The sequence below is a fragment of the Prenolepis imparis genome, unplaced genomic scaffold (genome assembly GCF_030444845.1).
Source record: "Prenolepis imparis isolate NDT839.2.m4 unplaced genomic scaffold, iyPreImpa1.0 SCAF_158, whole genome shotgun sequence".
Classification (NCBI taxonomy): Eukaryota; Metazoa; Arthropoda; class Insecta; order Hymenoptera; family Formicidae; genus Prenolepis; species Prenolepis imparis.
Genome location: NW_028141316.1, coordinates 47,714 through 73,425, shown reverse-complemented (window position 1 = coordinate 73,425; position 25,712 = coordinate 47,714). Strand labels below are relative to the sequence as shown.

The window sequence follows — 25,712 nt, the reverse complement described above, 5'->3', positions numbered from 1 at the left end:
ATAACGATTATGTATTTTTTTTTTAAAACAATTGATTTTTTCTTAACTTCTTTTACTTTCTTTATATAAAAGTATTGATAACATAATTAAAGATTGAATATTATACGAGATATTTTATAGTTTATCGAAAATTATATCAAATTGAAATATAAAACATTTTGTAAACTATATTCACTTTTTGGAAGAATTGGTAATCTGAATCCTTAAGCTATACTTTGTTCTGATTGGGTAGTCGACAATTCGCAGTGTGACACAGACTTTAAGAAGATATTTACATGACATTGTGTATTTCATATGTTATGATACCGTCAGTATTCGATGGTCGTTCGAAGAGATAAGATTGAGATTGAGTGATACTTTTGGCTACCACTTTTGGCTATATAAAATAACGGCTCGTGATTCAACAAACATTGTAAGTAAAATACTGAACATATAGATATTTCTTTCTACATATATGAATCAAAATATGTAGAAGAAATAATGACACATAATTAGAGAAATTTATTTTCTAAAAAAATATACTGATTGGTTTTTAAGAAATTATTTATATACTTTTTATTTCAATTATTGTCTTTATTCTCTCAACATTGTAGTTAACGTAAAAACATTTAGATTTGAATTGTAAGAACATCTTTCAATTATTTTAACAAATTACAATTAAAAACAAATTACTTTGTTTAATACATTTAATTTCTAATAGATATCGTAAATCAATGTCTCCTGTATAATTATGTTAAACAATGTTAAATATGTAATAAATATGAAAAACAACAAACAAGCACAATAAATGTTAATTTTATTTATAAGAAAAATTTGTACACTACGATAACGAAAAGTTTTTTGCGTTTTATATATTTAAGCTGGATATAATTTGCTAATAAAACGTATATCAAACAAAATTTGAAATAAGTTTACAAGAAAGCAGTTTGCAGCAGCTATTGTTTTGTTTTTTTTTTTTTTTCTACTGTATACGTAAACTATAGATTTCCAGTACTGGCAATAAATTTTGGAACGTAGCCAATTTGTATATATGACTTACAAATGACACATATAAGTCTGATATTAATATCATATTGATAAACATGTGTCAAACTAATAACGGACAAAGCCCAGTTATTACAAGAAATTATTTTATACATTCTTGAGTTAAAATCGATATATTAGATAAAAAGAGTTTATCTCCGATAAAAAGCTTTACTTCAAGTTAAAATGCCTTTAAAGGAAATTTTACCCTCAACACCTATAAAAAAGTCATTTTGTTTTTAAATGTTAAGAAGTATAATAATTCGTATATGCAATGTATATGTTACAACATATGGCATTTTGATCAGTGCAATCTAAGTTGCTGGTGTGTATGTAAAAACAATATATGTATATATAGGCGTGAGAGAAGCTTCATCTCTTCCCCTTCTGTCCGTGAAAAGAAGGAAACTGACCAACTCATCCTATACATATACACTGAATACAAATGGAAAAACAGACAGTCGTCACAAATAACGGCTAATTAAAACATGTAAACAAATCATACTTTTATGCGTGAGCAAGATATAAACATTTCGAAATGCTGAAACCTACAAACCTTCATAATATATTATTTGAATATATAAAATATATTATAATACAAACTTTTCTAATAATTATACCGTTTAAAACTAATTGTAAGAGTAAGGAACATCTTACTCGGGAATACTATAAAAGCTTTCTTCTTTCATATATTTCAAATTGCTACAGTCATCACGAATGTGCACAATAATCATATTTTGTAACATTTTCTCTTTAAAAAAATGACTTTCTTATAAGTATCGACCAAAATTCTCTTTAGTAAGTTGTATTTTAATCTGAAAGGAACCTATTTATAAAGTTAAAATTGAAGTATACCTATTCGGAACTACATCTACGAACTACAAAATCAAAAATATATTTTTAAATTATAGAATAAATAGTAATGTTTTCAATATAATTTTTCAATATAATTAAAGTAGAAATTTAATTTCACAATTTAAAATTTTCAAGACTTTAAGAAAGTGTGCAAGTTTCATGAAAAATTATTATCTTCTTTTAGTAAGCTAATGTTATTTTTTATTTGCGTTTCTTACTTTAAATGTATTAAAAAATTTAAATTGTGTTTTTCACATAAGAGTCCTAACAATTTTCTTCAAAATAATTAAATGAACATAAAATACAGTTTTATTTTATAAACTGATATTACATTATATATATAAAATTAAGATTAATATGTACCTTGACGTGAGTATACAAACTGCATTGATTTATATTATTAAAAAGGAAAACCGCTTTTCCGCGATGTTGGTTGGCTCTCTCGATGTCGAATAACCGCGCAATGAAACACTTTTTTGACAATCCTTATCTTCTATTGTTTTCCCGTTATAAAAAATGGAGTTGACTCGAACACTATTGCATTGTTTAACAGCTTTCACAAATCTAAGATGTCCAAGGCAAATTTTTATAAATATAATGAAAATTTCATGTTGTTTAATTATCGGGCTGAGTTCAAGATGTTGATTTTTTTTGTTATATTGAGTTGCCATTGCTATAATCATTTTGATATTCTGTAAACGATTAAAAGTTGCAAACTTTACATCAATTATAAATATACACAATAATTAGCGCGCTGCTTGTAGTACTCTAGATTTTGTGTATAAAAATTCCTCAATAAATTAATCAATTATTAAACCAAATTAAATCTTTTTATATTTTATATATTGTAATTTTTTACATATTATTTTCCTTTTTCTCAGATATCGAGATTTTTTCATTCATTTATTTCTTTAGTATTTATAACTTCTTTTCTACTCTCGGCCATATAAGCGGTACACATAAAAAGTAGTAAAAAATTATGAAAGTTTAAGAATTTATAACTCAGGTAATATTTATGATATCGAGGTGTTTAAAACACAAAAATAGAACTTGAAATGATCAGTTTTGCAATAAAAAAAGACAGAGTAAGAACCTGCAAAACTGATAAATAAATGGTCCACTTTTATAAATTGCACGGCGTGAATCAGTCAACTAAAATTTTCTAAAACTACTGACTTCATGCTTTATTTTCGTTTTTTAAACACCTCGATATTAATTATCAGCTGAGTTATAAATTCTTAAACTTTCAGCATTTTTTACTACCTTTTAAGTAAACCACTTTTTGGCCGAGTGTATTTAACTCTTAACGAACAAACAACAGTGAACAATGTAGCGAGATAATACACGCTGAAAATATTTGCGTCCCATTTTCTGATATAAAGATATGATAAAATACAATTTTAAATTGCTTAAATATATTTCTAAAATATTTTGAAAACTATATTTTTCTCTTTATAATCAATAAACAACTGTAAAGTGACTGTGGAATGAGGACCAGTCCGTCTGGTTTTTGCACATGCGCAGTCATTCCGCGTGACAAAATCTGCTGTTTCATCTATTTTACCGTTGTTATGATTGACTGTCAAGGGAAAAAAATTTTCCGAGTGTTTAAAAAGTGCGCTAAAACCATCTAAAATTATGTTTCATCAAAATATCATTTTATCTAAAAATAGCATGCAAATATTTTCTACGTGTATTTTCTCGCCTCTGACGTCACAATTTAACGTGGCCGTGGCGAGTACTAAAAAGCCTTAATATAAAACGCAATATATTTAAAGAAATTTTCATGAAAATTTACAGCTATTGAAATATATTGTATATTTTTTAAAATTGCTGCAATTTTTTTATGTTTACCTTTCCTCGGACAGAAGTCGACAGTTTTGTATTTTTCTTATATTTACTTGTTGTCAATTTTTGTTTCTTATTTCAATCTTAATAAAAATATGTGTTTGCAGATATTTGAAGCAAAAACTGACATGAAGTTCCTAAAACTGTCATTAAATATTTTAATAAACATTGTAATGGCAGTAGCTTTTTCATCAAACTGTCTGGTACCACACCATTATGATTTGAAGTTTGAACTGGAATCAAAATATATGTTAAAGGGCGAGTCCAATATTACAGTTTTCATTATTTGTACAACACGGAACATAACTTTTCACGTATCAACTTTTATATCTGTACGGGAAGTGAATATGAAGTCGCTACATAATTTAAAAATCTATACAGCAACTTATATACAAAGATTACCAAATAAAATTACTTTTTTTCCTTTCGACAATCCTGATAATAACTTAGAAAATGGATTATATATTTTAAATATAAAATTTGAAAACATGATATTAGAACGATATACCTCAAAATTGTTGCGAACTTATTGGTACGAACATAAACAGGAAAAGTGAGTAAATATAAAAATATATTAAAAATTAGCATTAATTAAATGTTTATAAATAATATAAAAATATAAATATATAAATTTATATAAGTGCATATAAGTACATAATATATATGTATATACAAGGTGTCTTTAAAGTTTGACCCAGGCTCTTTATCTCGGAAACGGCTTTAGATATGGAAAAATGTTTCAGACAAAAGTTGTAGGACTTGAAGGGGGACAGATGATGAAAATATGAATTTGACTTATTGAAGGTCAGATAAAGGTCATCGATGTTCTTTTAAATAAAACCCACTATTTTTTATTGCATATTCCTGTAACTTTTGTCGAGACGTTTTCAAAACACTACCTATGTGGGTCTTTTGCGTAAGCCGTTCCCAAGATACGAAGCTTCAAAGTTGACATATTATCGGCGTTCGCATTATCCGATGTATACCGTGGGGAGGTTGTTCAGTCAAATTTGTACGTCAAGTGGCTCTAAGAAAAGCAGACTTTGTATGTGTGTATGTGTGTCTGTTTTTTTAGAAAAGCTTTTCTCTATTTTTCCCTACCCTTTTCTTCTCCTTCCCCTTACATTAAAATAACTAGAAGAAAAATAATTAGAGAAAAGTTTTACTAAAGAAGAACACATACACGCACACACACATACAAAGTCTACCTTTTTATATACATATATTTAGATATATATTATAAGTTAAATTTATTAAAATTTATATACGTTTATTATTATATTTTAAAAATTATTTATATTACCATTAAATACTATAGGTTTCAATTTTTCTTCTGAGATGGTTTAGAAAAAATATGTTGTTGACAATGTTGCATGTAAAATTTCTTTATACCTGAGTATGATTATACTTTACATAATATACATACAATATTAATATATCGAACGTTATAAATAAATATTTACATTAGTCGCATTTTTTAATAAATTATAAATCAAAAGACATAATAGAAAATATATGTTAATATAAATAAATAACACTAAGTTAAGAATCACATCACACAATTACATTAACATTAAATAAGAATTACATAAGTGTAATATTAAGAAATATCAATTATTGCATGAATTTCAAATGAATATCTCTACATATACATACGCACGCGTACGCAAAACTATATAATTTAATATTGCTATTGGTATATTTTATATACTATATAAAATATTCAATATATATAAAATAACAATCTTACACATATATATGCAAGATGGTCCTGAAATACTTGGTCAAAATCAAGGATTGGATTGAGCTCGTCATGGGAATGAAAAATAATCTTATAAACATTAATCTAAAAACGATTCTTTCAGGAGTTACGACTCATTTAATTATCAATTTTAAAGAATAAATACTTTCAAAGTTTTGATCGTACCTTACTATAATTTGTACTTTTTTTATTAATTATGGTGTTCAATAAGATTAATCGAGTGATTTGCACAAGGCAACACTTTAGTATTTAAAGAACAACAATCTCGATCCCTCTTTCCGAGATCGCTAAGCATTAATCGAAAACAAAAATTCAATGGTGAGACGAATGCAGACGTCTGTTTCCGTTAATGATAGACATTTTCAACAATTTCTGTAAATAAAAATATTGTTATTTCTTTCCATGGTTTTCCATATTTCTGAATCCGATATTAATAATTAAATAATTACATGAGTTGTAACTCTCGAAGGAGTCGTTTTTGGACTAATGTTCATAAGAACATTTTTCATCCTTATGACGAGCCCAACGCAACTCTTGATTTTGGCCTAGTATTTCAGGACTCTGTATAGTAGAAAAATAATAGTATATTTGTCCTGTTATGTATGTATGTGTATATGGACGTGTAATAATATACATATAATTATAAATAATGATAAATAATGGGCAATAATTATATTTTTTAAACATTATTTATATATTGCGCAGGTACATTCTGCAATGCTTCTTTAATAATTATTCAGTAATTGCTGAAAAGTTGTAATTCTCTAAAACATGTCATTAAAATGAGATAGGTGGATGATGGCGATACTAAACCAGCCGCGAACAGCCCGAGAATTATTTCCATGTTTCGACGACCCGGAATTAATTGCCACCTTTAAAATTTCCGTAGAACATGACAAAGGATACAGAGTTCTATCGAATACGCCGATAGAAGAATACGATATTATAGCCAATGGCACGATAATACTTACTCATTTCCAAATGACTTCTGGAATATCACCAAACGACGTAGCAATTTTAATATATAAAGTTAATGGTCTGCATCCAATTCATATTTTTAATTGGAACAAGGCTGTCTCTGAGACGTGGTGCAGACCGTATTTTGCACCCTACGTGAAACTCGGTTTATATGTTGTTACAAAGATAACTTTGCATTTAGAAAACGAATGGAATATCCTGAAAGACGTTTTAAAAGTGGATTATGTCGCCGTTCCGAATTTCAAGAACAAAATTTGGCGGACCAGTGGTCTGATTATTTACAAGTAATACATATATTCTAAAAATAATTTTAAACATATATCATTAAAATATTATATTTTTAGATTTAATATTTCTAATTCAAAGATATGCATTTTTCTACTGTTATTGTTACATCTGATGGGTTAATTATATAAATACACAGACTCATAACGGTATTTGTTTAATTATTTATTTATTTTAACAATTTAAAGAGTAGTATATTTTTAATAATTCGGATGTATGTGCTTTTATCGATGATCAAGTAATTCCTATAAGCAATTATAATGAATGACGCGATGAAACACATGTATATATATAATATTTATTACAATTACTGAATAACTTATATTTATATAATGTAATAGACGTACAATGATGGAGAAACTTTTTCGTTGTCATATCAAATTGAAAATTTAAATATTATCAATGATTTAACACAATTTTGAGTTTTTATGTTAAAGATATATGTTTCTGTTCTTATTACTGAACTTACTTTTATTACTAAACGCATTGTATGAGTATAATTACTATATTTTCCTTCCTCATAGAAAAAGCTTTGTTTTCGAGAAAAAATTATTTTCTTAGATTTTTATGCCAATGTGTTCTGTATGTTCCAAAACATCTAAAAATAACATTTTTGAAAAATGTTTGTATGTGTGTGTGTATGTATGTATGTGTGTATGTATGTATGTGTGTATGTATGTATGTATGTATGTATGTGCCCATTTTTAAATATAATTATCTCAAGAATTATTCGACTTACAGCGCTCCAATTTGAGATACAAGTAAAGGGGTGACCTCCGTTCGGACACGTTTTATTGGACACACTGCTCGATTGGACACCGTTCGCTTGAACACCGCACAATTGGACACCGCACGATGTCCAATCGTGCAGTGTCCAATCCTGCCGTGTCCAATCGTGCAATATGCGTGTCCTATCGTGCAGTGTCCAATCGTGCCGTGGCCAATCGTTACGTGTCCTAACGGGATACGTCCCAAGTAAAGTAGTACAACACTTTTAGTTATACTGTCATATTTATAAAAATTTATACTGTGTTATAAATTATAATGCAATTTTAATTTTTCAAAGAATGTTTATGGTTGCTCTAACTTCCGTAAATTTTAAGATATTTGGATACATTTTTTTAAATGAATAGATTATTTTTAAAGGATGGTTGGTATTAAATTTGACGAGGATCGGTGAAAGGATAAATTTTTTATAAAATTTTGAATTTTTAAAGAAATTTCTGTGATTGTTCTAACTTTTATAAATTCTAATATATCGGGATAAATTTTCTTACATGAATAGACTATTATTAAAGGATTGTTGGTATTGAGTTCGGCGATGATCGGTGGAAGCGTTTATTTTTTATAAAATTTTGAATTTTATGAGAAATGTCAGTGATTGCTCTAACTTTTGTAAATTTTAAGATATCGGGATAAATTTTCTTACGTAAATGGACTATCATTAAAAGATTGTTGGTATTGAGTTTGTTGATGATCGGTGAAAGAATTCATTTTTTATAAAATTTTGAATTTTTAAGAAATGTGCATTTTTTAATTCTGGCAAATTTTAGATATCAAGCTAAATTTTTTACACGAATAAAGTATCATTAAAGGATATTTGATATTGAATTTAGCGAGGATGGGTGAAAGGGTTGATTTTTTTTTATAAAATTTGGAATTTTTCAAAAAATGTAAATTTTTAAATTTTAGGAAAGGAACATACGAAAGTAGGTACATATATACACACTTACACATACATATACACGACATTTTGAAAAATGTTATTTATTATGTGAAAAAAGTGTGCAAGCACATTGCTTCCTCAACATATATTATTTCGTTAATTAAGATGGTTTTTCAATTATGACTTCCTCGTAGAGGAAGCTTAATTTGCACATTACTTGATCACAATTGAATTTCGCTCATTAAAAAAGTTTTAAAATTATGGCAATGTGCAAGTTAAGCTTTCTCTATGAGAAAGGCATAAATGAAAAACCATCCTAATTAGCAAAATAATATATTGAAGAAGCAATGTGCAAATTTCTATTTGCATATTTTTTTTTCATATATTAATCGAAAAATCGCTTTAAAGAAGGCTTATTCCATCACTTTGTGAAATAAATATGATGACAAAAATATTGAAATATAAAATTACTATATACTTATTTTAATTTTGGGAAAGAAAAAAATAAAGTTATATAAAATAATTACATATAATTAACACATATAATACTCGAATAAATTGATACAAGAAACTTTTGACTTTTTGTTTATTAATGTTTGATTATTCCATTCTTATGTTTATTAGAATTCTAATTATGTATGACAATATATTTGAATTATATTTTTTAAATATATATATATATATATATATATATATATATGTGTGTGTGAAAACATTTAATTGGTACATAAGCAAAATATGCAAGTTTATAACAAAATGGTATGAAATAATCATATTATTTATAAACAATTTTCAGTGAAGCAGATCTTGCTTACGACGAGAAATTACATCTTCCTGCGCATAAATTTATAATGATGCGCTCAATAGCTCATGATATAATATATCAACGGTATGGTTATATCTTCGATGCGTCTTATCGGTGGTTAAACGAGGGCTTCATTCTGTTTTTCGAAACATATATCGTCGACCAGGTTAGTCTTCTAACATTTCTAACGTTAATTATAAGAAAATTTTGATTGATATTCTGACAAAATGTAAAATTTTGAAATTGCCTTCTCATTCAAAAAGATATTGAAAAAATGACTTTATATTATTTTTTTCACTATCTTGAAATATCATCACTATTTGAAAGAAAAAAAAAAACATTACAAAGCAGAAAAAATTATACTTAAAATTCGTTTTTAGATTTTGTGAAGAACTCACGTTTATATTTTCTAAACAACAATAATAATTTTCATCAAATTGTTAAATAGTTGTATACACATTTTAGTGGAAAATTAAAAAAATATTTTAATTTAAATGAATATATGAAACAGTAACGGTTTCTTTAGAAATAGCTAATAATTTTATACATTATTACGTATATTAATGTGATTTTCTTATAACATTTTATATTTATTCGGATACATTTATATGGCTGCAGGCTTTACCAGATTCCCGCATGATGGACTTGTTCGTAGTTCAGGCTAAATATGAGTCTCAGTTTCTAACAACAAACGTTACAATGGATACAAATAATTTTACGAAAGATACAAGCGATACATTTAACAGTAAATCAATTTCTTCTGTTTCTCCTATTATACGTATGTATATATGTATGTACATTTAAATTATAAATTATGAATTAATTAAAATATATACAGAGATATATAATATATTTATATACACTGATATATATTTATATAAAAAGTTATGTAAATAATATAATTAACAATATAATTACATTGCCAACCATAAACACATATCAATAATAACAAATTAATCAAATTCAATTCTACATTTATTTCTTCTTATTTGCTTATATTCTTGTTGTGAATAATTTTTTTTTATTGTAATTAGTTCTTACTTAGTATTATTAGTTATGTTTACGAATTTGTGAACATCATGTGTTAAAATTATGTAAAATGTATGTAATTATGCCTACTTTATGTTTTTATAGGAGCCCTTATATGGCGCATGTTACAAAGTATAATTCCCAAGAAAATATTTTGGACATCTATCAATACATATTTAAAGTAAGTGTTACTTATGTTGTAATATAATAATTATAAAAGTTTCCTTAAATATTGATTCACATAAGGTTGTTTCAAAGTAAATCTTTATTAAATATTCTGTTAATATCAGTCTCGTTATTTTAATTAGTCTTATAATTATTAAGTAACACACAAAAGCATAAAATATTTTTTACAAAAAAACGAACAAAAATCTATTTCTTTTCAAAGGTCATACAATACGAAATTTGAAAACATATATTATAATATGGACTGTCTGGCTTTAATACAAATTAAAGTGTAACTGGCAATAATAATAATCTTAATTATAACAATTTTTTGATATCTTATTTATGAATTATTATACATAGTAAAGGTTCCGTCTAAAAATAATAATTAACAGTATAAATGAGCAAAGGAACCAACGCCGTTAGTAAAGCGCAAAAAATAAGTTTATTAAAACTCAATTACATTAATAACATCGCGAACGTTTCTGTCCTTATTAGGACTCTCTTCAGCGCGTAACTATCATCAATAATATTTAATTACATAGAAAATTAATTAGAAAATTAAAACATTAGTCAATTAGTTAAAAACGATGTTCTACAAAGTAATGTCAAAGTCATCAATCCATCGAGTCTTATTGTTGCTAAGCTGTCAACCATCTTTTATATATTACCATTATGTATGTCGTGGTTAAGAGCATACCTCTATAAATAATATATATCATACGTCTGATACGTTAACATAAAATTAAAAAATTAATTAAGAATTACAAGGTAAAAACTCACATGGTAATTATGATGTGCAATCTCACGGACTCAATAAATTAAATCGTATGACACAGTACATGTTTAACTATACAATGATTCGTTCCAAATGAGATCAATATATCGGACAGTTATTTCTTCCACTTAACCGCAAATAATAATAGAGGTGAATTTATTTAAATGTAAATAAACATGACTAGTATCTATTTTAAATCTTAGACAACCTATCTGTTGTATTTACATATGCTTCATGTAAGCCATCTGTATCTGTTTGTAAATTCAATCCATTGTTTTGTCTTTTTATAAAAAGCATTTCAGAAATTAATCGTTTGTTATAATTCGGCTCACTATCTAATATTTTTATATCATTCCAGTTAAATTCATGATCAAATTCTAATCTATGATCCGTAATCACTGAATGCGTAGACGTATTGCGTTTAATGTGATTCCGATGTTCCTTCATTCTAGTTTGTAATTGTCTACCAGTCTGGCCGATATACGATGCATCGCAATTATTACACTCAATCTTATAAACAATATTATTATGTGATGACATGGTTGTTGAATCTTTACCAGCTTTTATATAACGATGCAATTTATTCAGACTACAATAAGAAAGTTTGACATCCAGATTATCAATTATCCTATTAAAGCTTTCTGAAATAGAAGGAACGTATGGGATTGTGAAAAACTTTTTTCCCCGGTCATTACTAGTCTCATTATCCTTCTGAGTATTATGTGTATTGTTAATGCGATTGTTAAATAAATATTTAAGTCGATTATAGATGGTTACAAAAATTAAATCTAACGGATAGTTATTATTCAATAAGATGTCAATAATTAGACTCAAGTTTTTTTGTTGAAAAGTCGGGTGAGAAAGTAAAATGGCTCTATCAGTTAGACCCATAATAGTACCTTTCTTTTGTGATAGCGGATGTTGAGATAGGAAATTAAGGTATCTACCTGAAAACGTAGACTTGTGATACCAGTCAAAAATCAATCTATTATTCATTCGTATTAAAGTAACATCTAAAAAATTCAGTTTATCATCTTCACCAATTTCCATTGTAAATTGCAGACGCGGATGGAAAGAATTAAAAATATTCAAAACATGTTTTAAAGCTGATGAAGGTGCAGTTAACGCTATATCATCCACATATCTAACATAAAAAGACGGTGTAAAATTTAAATAAGTTAAAGCTATCCCTTCCAAATCCTGTAGAACAATATCTGCAATTATGGGTGAGAGCGGTGATCCCATAGGTGTTCCAAAGGTTTGTTGGTAGATAGTATCATTAAAAATGAAGAATGTAGATTCCAGAATAAAGCGCACAGCGAATATGAAACTTTCACATGGGATTGTACAATTTTCTGAAATACAATCCCACCTCCTCCGAACACTTTCAATTGCGAGTTCAACTGGAATATTCGTAAATAAAGAGACCGCATCTAATGAGATCAATAAAAAGTCATCCTCAATGGAAACCCTAGACAACGTATCGACTAACTTAAAACTATTCTCTATGTGACTCCGTGCTTTTGGAAAACTCTTGAGCATAATTTTATGGAGGTAGCTAGCTAAATAATATAAAGGGCTATTTAATGAAGAAACTATTAACCTCAATGGAATGTCTTGTTTGTGAATTTTCGGAAGTCCATATGCTCTCGGTAACTTCCCATCACTTACATATAATGATCTATACATGGTATTAGATATGTAGTCCGACTTTTTCCATACAGTCAAAATCTCCCGTAGTTTGTTAGTTAATCTTTTCGTTGGATCTTTATTAATTATATTATACGTGTCAGGGTCTCCGAGCATACTTTCCATTTTGTATATATATACGTTTTTATCGAGGGCAACCGAGACATTCCCTTTATCTGCTCTGGTAATAATAATATTCGGATTATCCTTCAAAAAACTATTCGTAATAGAACAAAGCCGTTTTAATGTTGAGTTAGTAATATTTCTTGGAGGTGAATAGAACGGTAATCTATTAATGATAGGTGCAGCTTTATTTCTAATTATTAATTGTATATTATTCGGAAGAAATCTAATGTTATTCTCAATATTCTTAATAAACTCCATCGTAAGTTTAGACGAATTCGTTACAGGTAAACTAAAATTCTCGCCTAATTGAAGAAGGGTTTGAACTTCTTTAGGGAATTGAATCGAGGATAGATTCTTAAACCATTCTTCCCTAATGTCCAATATTGACTGTTCTGTTTTAAATTTATTCGGATTGATTGATATCACAAGTCTGTCCGAATTATCGAGTTCATTATTTTTTGTAAAATTAGAAACAAGTTTGTATCTCTGACAATCCAGCTTGTTTGAGTCATGCAGTGCATCACAGGAATATTCTATCGGTCTAACTGTATTCCTGTTCCAATATTTTAATTTTTTATTTAAGAATTCAAATTTATTCAAGAGTCTAGATCTTTCCTTCTTGAAAAATGAGTATAACGGGCCAGACTGTTTTCTGAAAAACCGTTCACAAATATACGGCGGAATATAACGATATATAGAATGACATATTCTAAACACCTGTGTATGAGCGAATCTTAACTTGCAATATGCATCTCTCAATTCAATTTTTTGTAATCTACTGATAGTGAGTCTTTTGAGATGCCTGAATTCCGTAATCGATCTATAATTAAACAGCGATTTTTCATAATTATATAGCAAATTAGATATGTGTTTCGGTACTAAGTCTTGAGACATACATCGACGCATAAACGTTATTCTCAATCTTGTAATAATAACGATCTTGCGGTATTTAATCCATTCTTTTAATAATCTAACTGCAATTAAACCGTAATCAACCTTAATTTTAAAGAAAAAAGAAGAAGGGTAATCTCGACGCATTTTAAGCTAGCGTAATTACAAATTATTATACATAGTAAAGGTTCCGTCTAAAAATAATAATTAACAGTATAAATGAGCAAAGGAACCAACGCCGTTAGTAAAGCGCAAAAAATAAGTTTATTAAAACTCAATTACATTAATAACATCGCGAACGTTTCTGTCCTTATTAGGACTCTCTTCAGCGCGTAACTATCATCAATAATATTTAATTACATAGAAAATTAATTAGAAAATTAAAACATTAGTCAATTAGTTAAAAACGATGTTCTACAAAGTAATGTCAAAGTCATCAATCCATCGAGTCTTATTGTCATATCCATAATTCTTATTTATGAAATAATACTTTAATTATATTATATGTGTGTAATGTAATTAGACAATATTATATTATCCATCGGTCCATATTTGTGAAATTTCGTATATGTATATATAATCCTATTCATATATATAATATAAATATATACACAAAACGTTAAAAAAAGGGTATAATAGATGTAAGAGCAAAAATGTATATACATATAAACTTTCCTAAAGAAGATAAAAAAACATACGCTAAGTTTATGAAATTCTATCCGATGATTATTCAAATTTGCGTATGTAACAAACTGAAATTTTAAAAATAACAAATTAGCAAATGTTTTTAAAAAATTAATCTGTCAACACAAAATAGTTTAGAAAACAGTTAAAAGCTATAATACTACAATAAAAATATGTATATACATTCAAATACTCAGATAAAGTGTACAAAATTATATATATATACACTCGTCAAAAAAATTATCTCAACACGTAATTAATATCAAAATTTAGCATAAATTCAAATAAGCGTATCTCCGCGAAAAATTGTCGTATTTCAAAAATTTTTTTTTTGTTTTAAAGGGTAAAGTCTCTACTTTAAGGAACTTTCGTTCGATTTTGATTTTATTCTCTCCCCTTTTCTCCATCCTTTTAAAAGGAGAGACGTGCTTTTTTTTCAAAAAATTGCATTGTTTGACGAACTCTATGGAGTGTATTAAATTTTTTTCGCAAATATCATCATAACTATCGTAAAATATGGACTTTTCTCTACAAATTTAAAAAAAAATTGAATACCGTACGATTTTTTTTCGCGAAGTTACAGCATATCAAAGTTACCTATACATTTTTGCCTATATATTTAATTACCGCCAACATTAGCATTACCCGATGGGCACTACGGGGAGGTTGCTGGTCGGATTTTGCCCATCGCGTGTGTGTGTGTGTGTGTGTGTGTGTGTGTGTGTGTGTGTGTTGGGGCAGGGATATATGTGTTCGTATATAAAATTGTATATTTCTGCCTCGTCTTCGGATGACCTCTTGCAAGCGCTCACGCATATTAATGCAGGCTCTAATTGTGGCTTGCAGAATTTCGAACCATATTCGATGTAGGGCTGCTTCCAATTGCTGGAAATTGGTTGGTAGTCTTTCAAAATCATGCAGCCATCTTCCCATAAAAGGTCATCCGAAGACGAGGCAGAAATACACTATTTTAAATACGAACATATATCCCTGCCCCAAAACACACACACACACACACACGCGCACGATGGGCAAAATCCGACCAGCAACTTCCCCGTAGTGCCCATCGGATAATGCTAATGTTGGCGGTAATTGAATACATAGGCAAAAATGCATAGGTAACTTTGATATGCTGTAACTTCGCGAAAAAAAATCGTACGGTATTCAATTTTTTTTAAATTTGTAGAGAAAAGTCCATATTTTACGATAGTTATGATGATAGTTGCGAAAAAAATTTAGTACACTCCGTAGAATTCGTCAAAATATGCAATTTTTTGAAAAAAAACACATCCATCCTTTTAAAGGGATGGAGAAAGGGGGAGAGAATAAAATCTAAATGGACGAAAGTTCCTTAAAGTAGAGACTTTACCCTTTAAAACAAAAAAAAAATTTTTGAAATACGATACTTTTTCGCGGAGATACGCTTATTTGAATTTATGCTAAATTTTGATATTAATTACGTGTTGCGATAATTTTTTTGACGAGTATATATATATATTGTATCTTTATAAATATATAACATTCCAAAGATACTGAAATATGCTAATAGAATGATTAAATAATTAATTGAAAAATTAAGTTATGACTTAAATTAAATATATTAACATTATTTTGTGCAATTTGCTGATTTGAACTTTATTTTGTAAGAGAATCAATCGTTGCTTTAAATCTAACCTTTATATAGTCAAAGACAACATTAATACCAAAGTCAAAGTTTTTCAAGCTGCATCAGTTAAAACGAATAATAATAATTTTATATTTTCCCCTAATGCGAATCAAATATATTATGTAGCATTTATTACTACAATATGTTAAACTTTACAGACTTCCCAACTTTAATTCGAAAACTCCCAATGATCTGTGGAACGTTATGGAAAATGAGACATTAACATACGAGAGTTACAAATTAGTTTACTCACGGAACGTGAAAGAAATGATGAATATTTGGTTAACACAAAAGTATTGTCCGGTGCTAAATGTGACACGAGATTATTCTACCGATCAAGTCACAATATCCCAAGAGTTTAACGACAAATTGAATAAAACACCATATTTTATACCCTTCACTTTTACTAGGGACACAAACATCAATTTTATCGTAAGATGGCCATTGGTTAATAGTTATTTAAAAGAATCGGAACCGACGATGGAAATACTTCTTGATAAAAAAGTTAAATGGATTATTGTCAACATACAACAAACTGGTAAATATTAAATAAACTATAATATTAATTTTAATATATTAATATCCTTCTAACAAAAATTTTTTTTTCATTACGTATATTTATACTTATTTATACAAATTTTGGATTTATATTTCACATACAATAATATTACAAACAATAATAACAATTTATAAAATATTTTGCAATATTACCATTAAATATGTTTAGGTAAATATTATTTTCTAGGTATAATTAATTTTAAATTTATACAATTTTGAACGCCATTCATTTTTTCAGAGCTTTATTCTTAAATTTAATTATGGCATCTTTTTATTATAATATGTAAATATGTTCAATTTCTACATAAAATAGTTTATATATGTTTAAAACAATATTCAAAAATATATTTAATTTAATTCAAAATCTTTTTATTTTATAAATTTAAAAAGAATCGATAAAATGTATCTGTTCAATAATAGGATATTATAGAGTCAACTATGATAAGGAGAATTGGCAAAGACTTGCACATTACTTAAATTCTACAAACTATTCTAATATACATGTCCTCAATCGAGCGCAAATCATGGATGACGCATTCTATTTTGCGATAAATAGAGAACTTGATTTCTACGTGTTCTGGGAACTTGCGAGCTACTTATGGCGAGAGAAAAATTACATAGCATGGTACCCTATGATCAAAGCTTTTCAATATACATCGTTTATTTTTGCATTTTCAAATAACCCAGATGATTTTCCAGAGGTGCTTCAGGTACTGTTCGTAAATAAAATATGTCATTAAAATTGTGTTGGATATTAGGTCAATGAATACTAATTTGTGTTATTAACAAAAGTTATATGATAACAATTTTAAATCATAATTCTGACTTGCTTATAGGAAGTAAACTATTAAGTTATTAATAATAATAATAAATTTAATCATATGATAATTATAGGGAAATCTTATAGTTTTACATGCTGCCTTTTTTCAGAATCAAAATGTAACCCATCACTTGTGACTTTGTTATTATTGCAGTATTTTTTTTTAATTCAAAGTACATAGTAAACATAGTAACGGCATTTGGAACAAATTCACTAAAGTTACATTTTTCTCAGTAACGCATTAAACCAAATTTTACAGTTACTTTTATCGTTACTCTTGAGTTTACCTAACATATTCTCTACCAATTTGCAACACAATAAAAGCATTTAATATATCTAAAAATTACGATATATAATTTAAATGTACTGTTTTTTAATCACCTTTTAATCATAATTGCAATGAAATTTTATGACTTTTATTTCAAATCAATTTATGTAATTTAAATTTGTTTTTATTTTGTTATATTTTTGTTTTTCGTATAAAAATGTATACATATTAAAAATGAATTTAAACATAAAATTTAATTTAATTTATAATTTATAATATTCCATCAAAATTTTGAATTTGTACAAAGTTAAAAGTGTAAATACACGCAATTTTTTCATATTTATTATAATCTGTTAAAATATTGAACTAAAAATTTATTTTTATGTAGTTACATACTTTTCTCATTATAAAAATTAATTTATTTGCAATGTTCTCAAAAAAAGAAGTTTTTCCGTTTAAAAAATTTAAAAGATTCACAATTATAAAATTATTTTATATTTAATAAAGGTATTTAAATTATATCGCTTTATTACATTTTCAAAGAAAAATTTAATTTAAAAAAAAATTAGTTTTTTATGCATAGAATTTATCTTTAACAGCATTAAAAAAGGAAAAACGAAAATTGTAAAAATTCGATAATGCAATTTATTTTACAATATCGGCAACAAATGAATTATAATGAATTATTATTTATTTAAAGTAATTTTCTCAACTTTATATTTTTCTTCACAAAAAATCTAATTTTAAAAGACATTTAAATTTCAACTGGCGAATAAGATGATATTAGTGCATCATTTTTATGAAAAAATTAATTTTTCGTTGAAACTGATTCGTAATGCATGGGTTACTCTTTTCTTTGTACAATAACAAGGAATTAAATAAATCTCAATTCAAGATTATATGTTTATTAACCGTGCTTTAATAAACATATATTAATATTGCTTTATTAATTATTATATCATATCTCTATTAGGAAATTAAATTTCAAATATACACTCCGCAAAATAATTAAGGGATCAAAAAGAAATTGTTTAAAAAATAGGCAAATTTTAAATAGCTGTAACTTTATTTAAAAAAATGAGAACTTAAATTCTAAAAAAGGTTTCAAAGCTTGAAATCTTTACTTTCAAAAGGTCACAGCTGTTTTTCATTTTCTTAAATTCTGGTATTTTCTATGTACAGGAAACGACGAACTTAACGAAATAGAAAATGTTTTTCTCATTTTTTGGATGTGTTGTATGCACAAAAAGATTTGAAAAAATTTTTTAACTTTTTCACGTTAAAGCCTGAAGTTTCCCAGCAAAACCGTTTTTTAAATGTTAAATTTCGATTTCTTTTTTTCAAGTTATCGAGAAGAGAAAGTGATCATTTTCACTTTGATCGTTCATAACTGGGTTAAAAATCATCGTACAGCGATTTTAAAACTGGATTCTTAAAAGCTGAATCTTTGCTCTATAGTGTAATATAGTGACACAATTTCTTTTTAACTCGTGAACTTTTTTACAAATAGGTAAAAATAATGATAAAATTCGCCATTTTTCTCTTTTTTGTTTAAACTTCGAAAAAAATAACGCAAAGTGACTAAAAGAATTTTATCGTTATTTAAATCTATTTGTAAAAAAATCCACGTGTTAAGAAAAAAATTCGGTTACTATATCATATTATAGAGCAGAGATTCAGCTTTAAGAATCCAGTTTTAAAATTGCTGTACAATGATTTTTAACGGAATTATGAACGATAAAAGTGAAAATGATCATTTTCTCTTCAATTCTCGATAACTTGAGAAGGAAAAATTGAAATTTAACTTTTAAAAAACGATTTTGCAGGGAAACTTCAGGCTTTAATGTGAAGAAGTCAAAACATTTTTTAAAATCTTTTTTTGCATGCGACACGTCTACAATATAAGAAAAAAATTTTCCATTTCGTTAAGTTCATCGCTTTCTATATATAAAAATACCAGAATTTAAGAAAATAAAAAACAGCTGTGATCTTTCGAAAGTAGAGATTTCAAGCTTTGAAACACTTTTTTAGAACTTAAATTCTCTTTTTTTTTAAACAAAGTTACAGCTATTTAAAATTTGCCTATTTTTTAGACAATTTTTTTTATCCCTTAATTATTTTGCGCAGTGTATATTTTGAGATTGATTAATTTTAATAAGATTAGAATTTGTACCCAACTTTATATAGCAAATAGTACAATAAGTGATACAATAATTGATGAGTTAAAAAATTTGAACTGTGTTTTATTTTCAACATACAATAATATAATATGATACATGATAATGCTCTTAAAATTTTTTACCTATTATGAATCTATTGTCTCTTTAATAATCTAATATTAGAAAATTCCACACACTCTCTCTTTCTCTCTCTCTCTCTCTCTCTCTCTCTCTCTCTCTCTCTCTCTCTCTCTCTCTCTCTCTCTCTCTCTCATGTAAAAAATTAACATTAAAATTATATGTATTTTATTAAAATTGTATGGATTTAAACGATATTAAAAATTATTTGAGAGATTAATTAATTCGGAGCATATTTTAATCACATTTACGGAAATAAAATAGTTCTAGTCAATGCGATTGTACATTTTTCGCATATATATTATATATATGTTTGTAAATAATTTTATGATTGAAATATATAAAAACTTATTTTTTAACAAATTGCAGAAAGTATTGAAGTATATAAGAAACCTGTTTCTACTTATACCTGGGGATACGTACGATCAAATGATACCCACTGACAACGACCTTGAAAAATCTTTAAAACAAGAACTCGCACGAATCGCATGTATCATCAATAATTCTTTGTGCATTAGAGCAGCTGAAAGTCAATTAGAATTATATCTAAATAATGCTGAAAAAAATATGAACACGTAAGTGTATTTTAATCATTATATTTCCAGGGTTGGGAAGTAACGCGTTACTTGTAACGCCGTTAACGTTACAGTTACTTGTTTTGGCAACTGTAACGATTTCGACGTTACAAAATTTATTTCTAACAAAAAAAGTAACTTCGTTACATTTTTCGGTAACGAGTAACTAATTTAACCGATTTTTTACTTTTGTCGTTACTTTTTCCGAAATTATTCGGTATAATTTTCATACAAAGGAACATATTGATAAAAGTGGGAAGCGTCCCATTTGACTACTATTACATTTATTGCATTATGTATGTTAATTCGGATATAAAATTAGGTTGTTTCATATAAAATGTCCGATTTTGCAATGTAAACTTTTTCAAGCTTTTTTTGTCAATCAAAATCTTTATATATATTTGTATATTTTTTATATATTATTTTGAAGTTATAAATTTGCCTTTTTATATCCAATTTTATTCTTTGATTTAATATATTATTTTCATATATTTTTTCATTTTTTTCTGTATGAATAAAGATGATTTTCGCGTGCTTTTTTATATGAGTAGAAAAGTTGCCACAATGTGCAGCAACCGCTCAAAACATTAATGCTGCATTTGGTGAGAACTTTGTCAACGAACGCTCCAATATAAAAAATTTGAATTTGAAGATAAAATTTTCACAAATGACAATCGTAGACCTGAGACTATCGTTGATGACATTAAAGGTTGAGACATTAAAGGTTGAAGCGAAAATCAACGTCAAACTGTTAGAAATGCGTAGAACGGTTTTTACTTTGATTAATATAAAGTTAAATTTGAAAATTATTATGTTTCTTTAAATTTTTCATTAAAAAATGCTTTTAATAAAAAGTTTAAAGAAACACAAAATTTTCAAACTTAACTTCGTTAATCGAAGTAAGAACCGTTCTACGCATTCCTAACAGTTTGACGTTGATCCGCTTCAACCTTTAATGTCATCAACGATAGTCTCAGGTCCACGATTGTGAGGTCTTATTTTCAAATTTAAATTTTTTATATTGGTGCGTTCGTTGACAGAGTTCTCGCCGAATGCAGCATTAATATTTCGAGTGGCTGCTGCAATATTATGGCTACTTTTCTACTCATGCAAAGAAAGCACACAAAAATCACGTTTATTCAAACTGAAAAGAATGTTGAAAAAAATACATTCGAAACCAATTAAATCGAAGAATAAAATCAGATATAAAAAGGCAAATTTTGAACTTTAAAATGAAGTATAAAACAAGTATAAAGATTAAGAAAAAATTAAACAAATATAAAGATTACATTGATAAAGAAAGCTTTAAAAAGTTTACATTGCAAAATCAAACATTTTATATGAAACAACCTAACATACATCCGAATTATAAAAAAGAAGTAACGGAAATTGTAACGACTCGTTACATTCAAAGTAACGGTAACGGTAACGAGTTACTTTTTAAAATTAAAATAATAATTAGATACTTAAAAAGTCGCTAGTAAAATTTTAAAATAGGAACGAAGTAAAGTCGACCCAACTAGCCAAAATTATATTTATTTAAAAAACTACTAATGAATATTACACTTGATAAGGACCACATCCATATGGTCGAAACGTTGTGTGTTTTTTAAATAAATATAATTTTGGCTAGTTGGGTCGACTTTACTTCGTTCCTATTTTTAAAATTAGTAACGAGTAACGGTAACGAGTTACTTTTTAGAAAAAATAGCGGTAACAGTAACGAGTTACTTTTATAAAATAACTTTTCCAACCCTGTATATTTCTCTGTATCTATTTAAATCTTGTGCGTTTAAACTTGATATATTTATTACTGGAGAAAAAAACATACAAAATCAAATATAAATACATGTATGTATATATTTATATATATATATTTATAAATAAAATATGTCTACGCATATACATGGTGTGTCACAATAGTAATGAGTCTAATCAGATTATATATTTAGCGCATAATGTGGCAATACTGAAAAATCGAAAAAAAATATACTGGCACACACATATATAAGTATATATATTTATATTTGATTTGATATGGACTTCATTTTTGAATATTTATTAATAAAGAAACTGTATCCTAAATATCAATAACATATGTATATCAATAAATATTTCTTTTCTGTATGCCGCAGAATTTTACCTGGATGGCATAAGTGGACTTATTGTAATGGTTTAAAGGATGCGAATTTTACTACATGGTTCTCTGCATGGGAGGAGGCGCTCAGAATATACAAAGAAAGATTTGATCATAAAATGCTGGAGGGCCTTATTTGTTCCGAGGATCCCGAAATAATAATTTATTATTTGTCGTTTAATTTAGTAAACTTGAATGATAAATTCCAAATTAATAAATTTAAAATGATAGCAAAAGAAATAGAGCGTAAAGTTAATTCTTTAACTGCTAATATTTTTCTTTCTACTCTTTCGAGACATGCTAAGAACATTCAAATACTTAAAAAACTATTGAAAAATTATGAAATAATAAAATTCAGGTAATAACATTTTTTAAATAAAATTATATTGTCTATTATCATAAAGATTTGTTATATATGTGTTAGTTATAAATCTATACATGCTATATATTTGTTCTTATAGTCATGTCAATATAAATGCAGTATTAAGTGTGGCTGTTCATAATGCATATTCATCTGAACAACTTAACGAGGTAAATTTTATACTTATGAATGATATATTTATGAAGTTTTCATTATAATATTAATTTTTTATAAAAAATATTACATATATTATATTATATGTATATATTTAACAGATGTTACATTATAAGTATATAATGTTTAAATTTTTCTTTTTTTTGTTGTTAGATATCTCATAGAAGGTGTATCATTTAAATTTTTTAAGGTAAATGTCTCTGAAATTAAACGAAATACGATAAATATGTTTAAATAAATGTTGTAAGATTTCAAGGGGAAAAGAAATTGCCGCTACTGACTGATTTCCAAGAGGGAGATTTTCAAAATTATTTGAAAGTTATTTATGTTTTCTTTTTTAAATAGAACTATCCTAATTTTTTCAAATAACTCGATTTCTCGCGTAAAAAGTTATTAGAGTAGAATGACAATCAAAAGTGAATAGTTTACGAGATAATTTTACAGTACAGTTTAATATAATCTTACATAAACTATAAAATATCTCGTAAAATATTCATTTTTCAATTATTCTACTTTAATACTCTTATGCATAAAATAATGAGAGAAATCAATTTACGTAAAAAACACAGTTGTTTGTAAGAAAAAGTATGTAACTGCTAATTGCAAATTACATATTTTTACAAGCGCCAATATATTTTCCCCTCAGAATCTTACAATTTATATATAATTATTTTTTTTCCTATTTTGCTTAATTTTAGAGATATTTGCCTGGGGAAATTAAAATAAAACACTCTGTATATCGATATATACGATAATTACTTATACTTATTATTTTAAAATCTTGCATTTGCTTTTCATTATAATTCATTACGAAATTACTCATTGATCAAAAATTAAAATTAAAATAATATTTATTTCAGATAAATAATTTCACGACAACATTACACATACCACCATTATATTTGGAATATATTGCGCGAACGATCAGAATGCGTAATCGTAAAATATCGGACCAGCTGGAATATTATCGAAATTTGTACGATTACCCCAGTCTTAATTGAACTATTATTGATGCAACTACAACACATTATCGACATTATCTGCAGCAATTTATGAAACACTCATTATTTATTAAGTTTTCAATAATATAGCATAATAGTTAAAATAATTTCTTATACATTTCTAATGTTTTGCATATTTATTATCTATTTGTATATATTACTTATATGTTAATTTGATTATAATTATTTTCTTCATCGTTTTAGTTATATTGTAAATACTTTTAAAAATTTAAAGTCAATTTAAATATTATATCATTAGTTTTAATATTCATATAAACATTAATCATATTTACGTAATTTTTATTATACACTCACGCGCACACACACACACACACACACACACACACACACACACACACACACACACACACACACACACACACACACACACACACACACACACACACACACACATATATATATGTACATGTGTATATGATATTTTATGTTATGTACATTGATTATATATCCGTCTTTTCAAATATTAATGCTGAGATATGTACTTAATGAATATAAGATATTAAATTTAATACACACACATACATATATATATATATATATATATATATATACATATATATATATATACATATAAACATTAACATTTTGATGACTTATTATTAATATTTACTCAGTACATTTAATGTAATAGGTAATATTAATATATTAGCAATACAATTTTATATTAATTTGTATACTAATTTTTATCTAATGTGTGTGTAATAGTTAACATTAATATTAGCATTACTTTTTTATATAAATTTTTATAAAAATTAGTATTTGATTATTAATATATAATTTTTCTGTAAAATAATAAAATTTAATGTAATTATAATTATTCCAAAATGCTGTATGCCATAAATGTATAATTTTATATGTTTATTTCGTATCTTCTAAAATATTCTTCTACAACTTTTTAAATATATGTATAATATTGTGTAATAATATTAACGCGAATTTCTCTTTTACATTAGAATTTTCTAATAATCGAATAAGATAAATGAAATGAAATCTAAATATATGTATATTAATGACTATTAAGTAATTTTCTCTTACTTTATCTTTATCACGAAGAAAATATTAACACAACGAGATAAAAGAAGTTAAATTTTGAACATATTACGAGTACGTTGAACATATTTTAAATTATAACTGAACATTTACTATTTGTGAAAAGTGTGACATTATGATAACAAATTTATGCACTCGTCTATTTGTTACTTCTTCGTGTGTATTTCGCGATTGTATATAATTTATTTATTAATTATTCA

At 26.5% G+C, this 25,712-nt stretch overlaps 1 protein-coding gene across 1 annotated transcript; it reads left to right on the top strand.

Moving 5' to 3' along the window:
* The first annotated feature begins 326 nt into the window (after positions 1-326).
* LOC145947828 (aminopeptidase N-like) lies at positions 327-24,978 on the top strand. The gene is made up of 12 exons (XM_083057603.1): positions 327-412; positions 3,834-4,279; positions 6,280-6,750; positions 9,214-9,388; positions 9,841-10,000; positions 10,357-10,432; positions 16,409-16,788; positions 17,229-17,518; positions 20,563-20,768; positions 22,904-23,263; positions 23,367-23,436; positions 24,301-24,978. Exons 2-12 carry the CDS (start codon positions 3,855-3,857, stop codon positions 24,439-24,441), a joined length of 2,754 nt encoding a protein of 917 aa, XP_082913729.1. The 5' UTR covers positions 327-412; positions 3,834-3,854; the 3' UTR covers positions 24,442-24,978.
* The last annotated feature ends 734 nt before the right edge of the window (positions 24,979-25,712 follow it).

What these genes read in the sequence shown, in the direction of transcription:
- LOC145947828 (XM_083057603.1), top strand. Translation starts at nt 3,855, where the DNA reads ATGAAGTTCCTAAAACTGTCATTAAATATTTTAATAAACATTGTAATG. An exon ending in AGTGGTCTGATTATTTACAA is followed by an intron (nt 6,751 to 9,213) that starts GTAATACATATA and finishes AACAATTTTCAG; the next exon opens with TGAAGCAGATCTTGCTTACG. An exon ending in TTCTGTTTCTCCTATTATAC is followed by an intron (nt 10,001 to 10,356) that starts GTATGTATATAT and finishes ATGTTTTTATAG; the next exon opens with GAGCCCTTATATGGCGCATG.